General features: G+C 35.2%; 1 protein-coding gene across 1 annotated transcript in view; it reads right to left on the bottom strand.

Moving 5' to 3' along the window:
* The window catches only part of LOC145295883 (4-hydroxyphenylpyruvate dioxygenase-like), a 244,933-nt gene that overhangs the window by 141,157 nt on the left and 91,234 nt on the right, over positions 1–12,542 (bottom strand). The window contains exon 4 of the mRNA XM_080141635.1: positions 3,342–3,446. Within this exon, the coding sequence (XP_079997761.1) occupies positions 3,342–3,446 (105 nt within the window). The remainder of the gene's footprint in view (positions 1–3,341; positions 3,447–12,542) is intronic.

Raw genomic sequence — 12,542 nt, 5'->3', positions numbered from 1 at the left:
AAAGCGTAACTTTTCATTTAATCTAATACACAATGTACTATGAAAAGGCCAAACGACCTTGACCTTGACAACCTGCTGAAACAAGAGCCTTAATAAAATGGCAGCCCGTCTACCAGAGATGCAATGGTCTGACCTTGACCTTAGCGAAATGATATCACTGTTTAAACAAAAAATGTATTTAGAGGATGAGGACATAACACAGTGAAACAAGCCAGAAAAATCGTGGCATAAATGATGAAAGTTTAAAACGGCTTAACGCCAGTGGTCTGACAGAAAAAGAAAAACGGTCAGCACAAAAATTATGAAAGTTCTATGTAGCACAAACCAACACTAATGTGCACTTCCGAATCCACAGGCTACATTTAATGCAGTATAGGCAAAAAAACTGATGAAAGTTTAGACGACTTCATAACTAGGACACTTGCACTAAAGTGCGATTTTTTCCAAAGAAGAACTGCAGAAGAGGATCATTGAACTAATTATTGCCTCCATACAATATGATGCCTTCAGGAATTAACTTTATGGCAAATCCAAAGGACACAAGATTGGTAATGCCCTTGCCGAAGGCAGAAAATTTAAGCCCTCTTAGCCAGAAATAACCAACTGCAACAAATCTGCGGGTCACAAAGCGAAAAAATTCACAGCATACATTGGGGCAGAAAATGCAAGAACTGTAACATCTGCCACAAGCCACGACAATGTCCTGCATACCATGATGAATGTTCTGCATGTGGAAACAAGGGGCACTGGGCCAGATGCTGTAGGTCCTCAAAATAGAACTCATAGTAGAGGCCATAGAAAGCAACCCCACTACAACCGGCGTCATAGTCAGAAAAGAAAACTGGAACGTGGAGATAAGAACCAAAACCTGACAGTATAGACATTGACAGCAATAGCAACGACTATCACAAACATTTGTATTTGATCACGATAAGAGCAAATGCATGGACAGCATAAATAAACAATCCAGCAACTAAATATGTTTTATCTTTTTTATTTTCTTAGTATTTTGTTTTAGTTGGGAATTGGGCCATTCATCTTACTCAGACATTCAGACCCGAGAGATTTTTTTAAAAATTCTAACCGTCGTAATTGTTTTGTATTTTTCTTGCATTTGGTTCACTGGGTATATTATTTGGCAAGTAATTTTTGAAATTCTTTTTCATGAGTTCAGTTGTTTCTATAATTACTTGAATGATAAAGATCTTTTTAAGATTCCAGTTTCTTTTCATGTCATACATGAGATTTTGCTTTGTTTAAACCAGCATCATTGTGGACTATATCAAGTTTGTTTACACAGACTGGCCGAGAATTAAGCTACAGACAACAAGCTGAGTGAGGACTTGGAATGAAGATCGCCTATGACTGCAAAAAAAAAAAAAAATGTTGAAGTTATGTTAGTGTTTACTTGTAAGCAAAAAATGAATTTCTTTTGTATATACAACCTACAGTGTTGCCTGAAAAAACTACAAAGCAATGTAAAAATTAGTTAACTTTTGGCTATCAATCAAAACATTATATTAGAAAACTGACTTCGGTCTTAAATATGAAGTAGTCATTTTAATCTTACTGCTAGTGCAACAAATGATTCAACATTATAAATACACCACAGATTAAATGCACTTTTTAAATAATTTTTTCAAGTTAATTTTTTATTTGGAGGTGATAATACTTACTGTTTGCTTTGTCATTGTGGTGAAAGTGAGGTAGGATGGTGTTTGTTTTTGATTTATTATTTAATAAACGAATAAAATGGTTAGCATATTTACGATACAAGCAAAATGATTATGATAGAACTTTAATATTGTAATAAAATTATTTTTTAAAAATAGTATTCTAAAAAGTAATATGTTTGGGGGGGGATTTATCTTGATTTATTTTCTTTGCTTTGTCTATGTATGTGCTAGTGGTGTGGGATTTGTTTTTAATGCATAATCTAGATATCTTTTCACGCAAAGGTCTAAGCATTCATCCACGATATATTAAACATGTGTTAATTAAACTGTGAGCAATAGTAAAATGGAAACGATCATCGAATAAGAAAAATACTTCCACTTAAATAGTTAATCAATGAGAGTTCGTTTTGTAAAGCAATATGCAAATTAGTTAACCATCAGGCATCGATCTTTTAAAAATTACTGAATATATCAGAAAGCTGTTTTTTCTTCTATTACAATCAAAATGTTTACTGGTTCTATATCAGTCGAGGATATGTCCCCCAAAATTTGTCTCATGAGTTAAGGTGAGATATGGTGCACTTCATTCCTACAAACTTTCACAAGTTTTACTTTCCCTTTTTACAATCACCTAAGACATGCTTAATGGGGAAGGGGGGATACCGATGGCCCGGCCTGCTTAGGCTATTTTTACAAAGCCAAAGTGTGCCACCCATCTACCTCACTGACCTTTTATATCTTTCACTTTTCTGGAGATCAAAGCTTACCCCCACCCCAACACCTGCCACCCTATCATAAACATGCAAAATTCTGAACTGCTCTCCTGTCTCCAAATGTGGAGTGTAAAACCTTCCTTCACACCTATATGCAAATCTGTCCCTGAGCTTCAAAGTAAAATCCTCAGGTGCAGCTCTTTTCAATTTTGTTATTGAATCAAATTCACATAAAAAATCCCAAATGAGAAATTAATGCCATCAAGTGTCACATGATCAAGTGTCACATGATTTTCCCATACGATTATTGGCTGAAATTTGTCAGTTTCCATCTTCTGATGAGAGGATTTTTGGATTTGCTTTCATTAGAGAAAAAAATTAAATAGAGAACCTTATTTATCCAAGACCAGAATATTATCCATTTTTCTTACCAGTATCTTGTTTATCTTTCTCTGTCTGAAAGAATTGTGAAAGACAGGAATGTTAACCACAGCATTAAAAACATAAATGAAGAATTCAAATTGAATAGAAGGGATTGCTAATAGAAGACAGCCCCAGAACTGCTAGACTTTGGAATTCCATTCCAGGCCACTGTTTCCCCAACTGTACTGACATGCATAAGTTCAAGTGCAACGTGAACCAACATCTCGCTGCCCTAATCCCTACATAGTACCCCAGTAGATGTTTCCCCTGATAGTAGCCCCCTACACCAAAGTGGCAATGTGCCTTGTTTGGGGTGAAAATGTAATAAAAAAAAAAAAAAAAAAAAAAAAAGAAGACAGAAGAAAATCACTGTCATCTTTTTTCAGCCCAAAACTTTAATTTTATATGGTTGGGAAGTGGAGGGGCTTATCTCATTTTTTTCCTTATTTTATTTGTTCTTAATAGAGATGAAAGGTGCACAACATGGATCAAAATATTAAAGAAAAACAGAATTTTTCGTCATATTTACCTTGTTTTGCTTGATGACATGAGCAGCGACTTTTCGGCTTTTTGTCTCAAGACCTTTATATGCATAGGGTTCAAAACCAAACCTGCTGCAATAATAAGATGCTGCCTACAAACATGTAAAAATATAATTATCAATTTAAAAAAAAAATAATTGAAATAAATTCACAAATAATTTGGAAATAAATGTAAACCTTTTCGTTTTAGTTTCACAAAAAAGTAACAAATTTAATGAAATGCTCATCCGACCAATGTAAACATTTGACACAACATTTAAAAAGACAGAATTCCAATTTAAAAAACATTGCAGAAAAAGATACGTACAAGAAAAAAAAATCTCAAAAAAAGGAAAGAATAGTTCTGTAGCGACATGCCAGAGACATTAAAGTGGCTGGACAAGAAGTGTTCCAGTTGCACGTACATCTGTTATATACACCGACACAAATTCTGTGGGTATAAAAACTAAAACTTTGCCTTTTCGTACATATGTAGTACTTGGCAGTACCCGTTTGTTATCAGATCAACACTCAGAGAAAACACTTATTAAATTCTTTTTTCTGATAGCTTTCTCCTGGAACCGATCAAAACACATAAAAAGGCAACGCACACGAAAGCTAATCAGTCGGTTCAGTTCAGACCAGCACCACAATCGCTTGCTTCATCTTCTGACATCAAACCATTAATATGATTTTGCACATCTTGCACCTAAAGCTTATAAATCTCCCTGGATTAATTACCAAAGAAAAAATATATAACTTTAAGTTGCATCAGATATATTCATGGAACAGATTAAAACAACAAACTTTATTTTCCTTTCGTAAAAAAAAAAAAATAGAAAGACACATTTTTATGCAAAAAAATGACATTCTGCCTCAGTCAGAGAATATTTCTCTCTCTTGCTTTTCATTACACATTTTAATTCAAATCCTATCAGACTATTTTAAAAATATATATAAAGTCCTAGCGACTATACAAAAATGACATTCTGCCTCAGTCAGAGAAAGAGTTCTCTCTCCTGTTTTTCACTACATGTTTTAATTCAAATCTTATCAGACTATTTTAAAAATATATATAAAGTCCTAGCGACTATACAAGTTACAAACATAGCATTTATGCCAGAACACTTTTTTCAAGAACATTTCCACATTTTCACAAACATCGGATGATTTATTCATTTATTATTTTTTGCTCGTGTTGAATCGGCACTCACACATTAAAAAGTATGAATTGTGTGTCTTATGTATGAGTGTGTAAAATGAAGAATTCTTAGTTGAGTTCTAATCTTTTTTTAATCTGTTTTTAATCTGTTTTTAATATGTTTCTAATCTGCTTTTAATCTGTTTCTAATCTGTTTTTAATCTGTTTTTAATGTGTTTCTAATCTGTTTTTAATCTGTTTTTAATCTGTTTCTAATCTGTTTTTAATCTGTTTTTAATTTGTTTCTAATCTGTTTTTAATCTGTTTTTAATCTGTTTCTAATCTGTTTTTAATCTGTTTTTAATCTGTTTCTAATCTGTTTTTAATCTGTTTCTAATTTGTTTTTAATCTGTTTTTAATCTGTTTGAGTCTCATTATGTATTCGAATTATTTTTATATCTATGACTAAATTTTGACATAATATCCCCAACCAAAAGTTACACACAGTATTTCCATTAAAAATGTTAATTTGAAATGATGTATTCAAAAACATTTGAATTAATGTATCAAATATGAACAGATAAACAAAAAACATCCATCACATTTCTTCCTTTGAAGAAATCTCAAAATGAAGAAAAGAAACAAACATAATTTACATATGATTATTTGAACTACGGTTCTCATCGTAAATGTTGTTCGAACGTTTTGTTCAATGTAACCTCTGATATATTTCAGGAGTATCTTGTCAAACTCAAAAATCTGCACAGAATTTCAAACAGAACACTTTATTTAATCCTTGCATGTGGTAGCATGCTCTCATATCATCAGAAGTTCTAAATAATTTGTAATTGCATATAGAGTGTCACCTGATGTGACGAACATGCGTGGAAGCACACAGGAATTATGTGCCAGTGTATGAGTTGGGCCTACCTGCAGCGAAAAGTGAACCCAGGATCTTTCAATTGCAAATCAAAAGTCTACCCACAGCGATAATTGAGTTTCATCCAATGGCTATAAAAACAATGGCTATAAAAAACAATGGCTATAAAAAACAATGGCTATAAGTCATTCAAGAACAGTTGAAAAAGATTGTGTAACTGCATTCGTGATTGTGTCGTGTCAATTCAACGGTATTGTTCAGGATTATGTCGTGTTGATCGATGGTGGTGTTCAGAATCGTGTCATGTCGAGTTGATGGTATCGTTCAGAATCGTGTTGTACTGAATCCTCAAAGGTGTTTGGGATTTTGTGGACGAACTTGTTCAGGACTGTGCTGCCACATGTAATAGCAACACATATACATATTTATATTCATGTTCTCTCTTCCTTCATGAAGCAACAAACTATTTCAGCTACTATAGCCTTCAACCCAAACCTCATACCAGCATTTGATGGCAGTGAATCTAGACCGTCAATAGTGGAGTGTGTCATTCATTGCTTAATTGCCTGAACATGCGGAAGACTTGTTAGGAGCATCCTCCCACATAGATAACTTAGATCTGTCAGATGTGCTGGCGTGCACTCGTGCTATTTTAAAAAGTTTGCACAGGAGTTCCAGAGCAACCTGCATTAGCTGCATGCTTAACACAAATCACACCTAAGGAAACAAATAATTCACAGCGGTGTTATAATTGTAATGGGCACAATCATAGGGCCAGCAATTGTCTACTGAATAGTGTGACAAGCAGAGATGTTGGTGTCAAAACTTGGAAAAATATCATGTGTTATTGATGTCAGTGGCATAGGCACACTGCTCGATTTTGTCTGGGAAATGAGCAAGGGGGAGGGGGAGAATTCAGTGCCAATCTCATCCTCCAAACTAGTTTAAATGGCGCATAGCTTGTTATTAACTGTTCACATTAATGGACTACCATGTACAGCTCCAGTGAATACTGGATGCACACAGTTACTAGTCCGTAAGTCATGTTGCAAGAAATTGATGAAGAAAGTGACCCCTGTCCTCAAAGCAGATGAAAGCACACTTAGTTGCTGTAGAAAAGGAGGAGTGGTGCAAGTGAACCTTGGTGCAATGCAGAGCATTAGCATAGAAGTCTTAGTTGTGGATGGATACTTACTGGGATGTGATTTATTGCTTGGGCTGGATGCAATCAAGCATGTGGGAGGAGTAGCTGTGTCTAATGCAGGTGAGGTAATTTTTTCACATTTCAGCAAAACCAATTTTGCTGCTATCACCACCATCGAGCCTGACTTCTCTGCAGAGTATGAACAGAACACTCGGAAATGGACCACATCGTGGAAATGGGCTGGCGACCAACCTCAACTTACGTTGAGAAATAGACTTGCAGAGTATACAGCCCTAACACAAATTCGTGAGGAATATGATCATGAACTGCAGATGTGGATCAATAATGGCCGGCTGCTGCCATATCCTAAGGATGAACTTGGCCCTCCAAAAAACTAATCCTCCTCATGGCTGTTGTGCAGGAGAACAAACAGAAAATTCAGCCTGTTATGGATTATCTGGACCTAAATGAGTATGTGGGTGTGCATGGATGTTTGCTTACAAAAACTGAGGGAATGATGACAGCAGGGACCAAACGTTGCAGTGCTGGATTTATGCCAAACCTATTTTAAAATGTTAACAAATCTCTTTAGCCGTTCCAAACAGTAGGGATCAAAGGACAGCGATATTGTCTCACCCGCCTCGGATTTGGGCTTAACATTGTCCCTTTAATAATACAGGCCATTGTTAATAGCATTCTCAGCCAGGATAAAACATCTTCGTATATTGACAACATTTTTGTGAATGAAATTGTGTGTTCTGCAAGCCATGTCAAGGAACATGTGTTGGGATTATGTGTCCAGGAGGAGCATGGAAAATTGTTATAGCAGCGTGGAAGTGACCTTCCAACAGTGCCTGATAGACTTACTCGCCAAATTGTATTTTCAGCGTGTGGGAAACTGACTGGTGATTTCCCAGTGTGTGACTGGTTACATGTTACCACAGCGTTTGTAAAATGAAGGGAAAATATGATTACAACTGAATGGGATGTGAAGTGCGAGACCCTCTTCTAGCACTGATGATCGAAGACATTTGCTTGAGAACAGCCCAGGATGATGTTACAGTTTGGATGGACACTAGTTCCATTGCCACAGGCATGGTTGTGGAAAGCAATGGTTCTATGACAGAATACACAAGCTGGCTCCAAGCAATGTATGAAAACAAGCATATAAATTTAGCTGAGCTTGATGCTGTGCTGCGAGGTGGCAACCTTGTGTTGCGGTGAAAAGCCAAAACCATACATTTACGAATTGACTCTGCTTGTGTATATTGGTGGATAACTGACACCTTGTCCAGACAGATGAGAGTGCACACTAAAGCAGCCTCGAAAATGTTAATTAGGCATTGCCTCTCCACACTCTGAGATTTGGCCTCACAATATGCACTGACAATCGATGTAGGACTCGTTAAATCTCACGATAACAAAGCTGACCAACTTACTGCATCATCTCAGAGGCAGTGAACTGGCACAACATCACACCTTACGATGACAAGTTGGCAATGCTATACAATTATAGGATCTGTGTCAAGACATTTGCTAATCCATACAAGGAGGGAGATGCAGTTTAGGTGAAGAATCAACAGTACGCCGCAGTTCGGCACAGGAACGATGACAAAAAACCAATAGCCAACACCCGATCTCAGTTGATGGAACACCATGCTACATAAAGGATGTGCACCCAGCATGCTGACATAATTGTGTAATCAGTGATGAATTCACTTCATCAGATAACAAAGCCCTACTGTTGAACGAACAACCAGATGAAGAAATCTCCTCAGAAGATGATGCACCTAAGGATCCAGAACAGGAAGAGTTTAATAATGCGACAGACGAAGGCACTAATGAGGAAGTTCCTGAGCCTGTACCATTACGGTGAAGTACTAGGAGAAAACAGCCTGCCCAACATTGTCATTTGTGCAATCTTGAGATCAGGGAGGAGTGTGACGAGCATGCACAAGAATTGTGTTGTGCCAGTGTATGAGTCAGGCCTGCCTGCGGGGAAATGCAAATCTGGGGTCTTTGATTGCAAATCCAAAGTCTACCAATGAGCTACATCCATCTTACCAACAGTGATGATTAAGTTTCGTCCAACAGCTATAAAAAACAAGCTAATAAGTCATTCAGGGGCAGTTGAAAAAGATTGATCTGTGTTACTGCGTTTGTGATCATGTTGTGGCATGTAAATTTGATGGTATTGTTCAGGATCGTGTCGTGTCGATCGATGGGGTTATTTGAGATCGTTTTGTGTCAAGTCAATAGTATGTATTCATTAGAAAAAAGGAGGAAAGAAGTGAAACACTTGAAAGAAGAGGAAACATATATATGTAGTTGACAAAAACGAATAATTGAGTAGAGAATGGAAGGAGGAATTGGAGTTGACTGGGATGTCAGTTGGCCACTTTCAGCTTTTAACTAGGATGTATCCTGACATTATAATGAACCCTGATTCCAAGTGTTTTAAAAAGAGGAAACAGACGTTTTATTTCTAACTTATGAGTAAAGCAAAAATTACTATCACCGAACATTCAATTTCTCATTAGTCAATGACAAAATGGAAAATTGAGAAAGTACAGAGAAACCGCAAAAAAAAATGAAAATAAACTTAAAAACTATGCATATATACTAATATCATACTTATATATAAATATATACACATGCACACATACCTTATTTGCATACACACCCACATGTATATATAATTACATACATGATGATTGCAACGTCTTGTCAGACGAGTGCCGCTCCCTCAAACACTTAAAGTCCGTGAGCCAAAAATGACTTCCATTGCCACAGGACCATTTTTATAGACAAATGCCTGAGGGAGTATCTATACACAGATGATGTTACAGAGTCTTAGCTTTGTACGACAGTTAAGTCTCTCTTTCGGTTGAGATCCAGCAACAAGCAATAGCAAGATAGCCAGCAACAAGTTAATCTGCAGACCAGCTTAATGCGGGTACTGGTCTCCCGCTTTATGGTTTTTTAAATCAGGGATTTGCTTCTCCTAGAAAGGTTGCCTTCACCACGGCTTATGGGAGCCCTCTCCACCCAAACACACATACATACACACAAACACACACGGTTAGTTGGCCGTTCATTCGCCCTTTGAAAGGTCTTGTTTTTTATCCTTCAGGGAGACTGCCCGTCCTCCTCATCAAATAAGTCTTGTCGGGGAACCAGTTTAGTCACCGGTGACCCAACCATGAGGCAGGTAGTACTGGGTTACATGGTACCAGTAGCATATGACATGACCTGACATACATACGTATATTCATACATCAATGCTTTTATTCAGTCTCAAGTAAGGGTAACTGCGCCAAAATACTAACTAGTGTCCACTCGAGCTGGGTGGAACACTTCCACGGGAACATATATATATATATATATATATATATATATATATATATATATATATATATATATATATATAATTTACTGCACTTCTTCGGGCGACTTAATAAAGCCTGTGTTCCTGTGGAGAAGTCTGGTTCTTAACTGAAGAAATATAGGAGATATTTTAAAAAATAAAATAAAAACTTTAAATTCAGGAAGAAGAAGTGGGGGTTAAGTGACATTTTAGACTCTAGAGATTGAAAGGAAAAAAAAGAGAAGAAAGAGAAAAGGACAAAAATGAAAAAAAAAGAAAAAAAGAACCTCATTTTAATTCATGGGTTTTATCTCCTGAATACCTTTAACTTGGAATATCAGCTCATTCAGTGTCAAGCACTCTACAATGCTAGTTCATTACATATGGACATGGAGAGAATTAACTTCCACACATCTCTGAAGAACATCCCAATCACAAATAATTAGAATTACTTTCTAGTCCTTACAATGAAGATAGAGGAATTACTGAGACAAATGAAATAGAAAGCAAACTTCTTTCTGCATAAATCTGATAAAGACCATTCGGATTACAATATGGATTATTTCAGATTTAGAAACCAGGATACCACACTCCATGTTGAACAACTGGATTTATTTGAGAAGGATTTAGTGGATATTGTCAAGGAAATTACCTTTCATAAAATCAAAAACCACCTCCAAAGAAAACTGGATCTTACCGTCAAGGAAATTAACAAACCTAAACATATTCTAGTTAAGGCAGATAAAACATCAAAATGTTTATAAACTAAACAAGAGTGCCACAAATTGCTTGAACAAAACATCACTAAAAATTATAAAAAAATCTAAATCAGACCTTATAAATAAAATAAACTGTGATAGCAAAACAACAACAGACAATTTAAAAATAATAGAGTTAGCAAATTAAAGACAATCCTCCTTAAATAAGGAGGATTGTCTTTAATTTGCTAACTCTATTATTTTATATCATAAGCCAAACTCTGTATATTATTTTATTCTATTATTTTATATCATAAGCCAAACTCTATTATTTTATATCATAAGCCAAACTTCAGGAATAAACCAGCAACTACACTCATCAACAACTAAACCTGAAATAGGAAAAATTAGCAGAAAGATACTTGAAATACTCAATTACGAAATTAAATCTGCGTATAAGTTAAATCTCTGGGTAAATACTACTGAAGTAATTAGTTGGTTTTCTAGTATTAAAAACAAGTGTAAATGTTTTTTTATTCAATTTAATATCGAAAACTACAACCCTTCTATTACTATCCATCTTTTTGAGGAAGTGATGGAGTTTGCCTCAGTTCTTTCCAACATTGCGAAAACCGAAATTGATATTATCAAGAGATGTAGAAATAATTAATTAGTAAAAATGAACAATGGACCAAAAAGGACCAAGCAGGTTCTTTTGATGTATCCATTGACTCGGCTAAAATGACTGACTTAGTGGGCCTGCACATTTTGTATAATATCACTAAGAATGTTGACTCTACAGGAATGAGGATCTAATGGTAGTAAATAACTCTAATGGCCCAAAACGTGAGAACTTAAAAAAAACTATACTTAGAGAATTTAAAAGAATTAATCTTAAGGTCGACATTAACTCAAATCTAAAAGTAGTGCATTTCCTTGACGTTACTTTCAATCTGATAAAACAATCCTATGAACCATATAGAAACGATAATATGTCCAACCACCCAAAATCAGTGATTAAACATATCCTAAAATCTATTAGATAAAAGACTTAGTGACAACTCATCTAACAAAGAAATCTTCAATATCATAAAAACCTTTATAATAAAGCCCTTAAAGATAGTGGATATAAAAACACTCAAATAGAGTATACCACGACATTATCAAATAAAAAAAGCTCTAACAATAGGAAAAGGAAAAGCCTTTGGTTCACCCCTCTCTATAACCTTATATACTAACATAGGAAAAAATTCATCAATCTGATAAAAATACATTTCCCACCAAAGAACATCCTCCATAAAATTTTTAACAAAAACACTGTCAAACTAAGTTATAGTTGTGATAACCTTGAGAAAATTATCAAAAAACGCAATAGAAAAATATTAAGAGACAAATATATCTGAACTCAACAACACTAGATACTGTAATTGTTTAAACAAACCTGAATGTCCACTTGAACGCAATTGTTTAATCAAATCCATAGTATACAAAGCAACCATCACAACTGAGGAAAATCCCCGTATAAGTAAATATTATGGCTGGCTGGTAACACTTTTAATTTAACAACTCAAAATATAAGTAAATACTATGGCTGGCTGGTAACACTTTTCATTTAACAACTCAAAATACAAGAACAATTGTCACATACTATAGGAATTTAAAGGAACAGAATTTAACACAAGTTGTCAAATGGGACATTCTAAGGAAAACTAGCACTTGCAAATCCCTTAACTCACCATGCTACCTTTGCCTAAGCAAAAAACTATTTATTTTCAGATTTAAATAAAGAGATAAACTCCTTAATAAGAAAAATGAAACCTCTATTAACTGTGGTCACTATAAATCCCACTTTCTTAGCCACTTTGATTTCCTTTCCTGACTTGAAATCTTCTTTATCTGGATTGATAATTTTCATTCTTACACCATTACATAACACCTGATATTATGCTCTTATTATTTCATTATGTAGGACTTGTAAA

This window comes from Euprymna scolopes, chromosome 2, assembly GCF_053919585.1.
Source record: "Euprymna scolopes isolate OS-2025 chromosome 2, ASM5391958v1, whole genome shotgun sequence".
Lineage (NCBI taxonomy): Eukaryota > Metazoa > Mollusca > Cephalopoda > Sepiida > Sepiolidae > Euprymna > Euprymna scolopes.
This window is presented reverse-complemented; position numbering and strand designations above follow the sequence as displayed.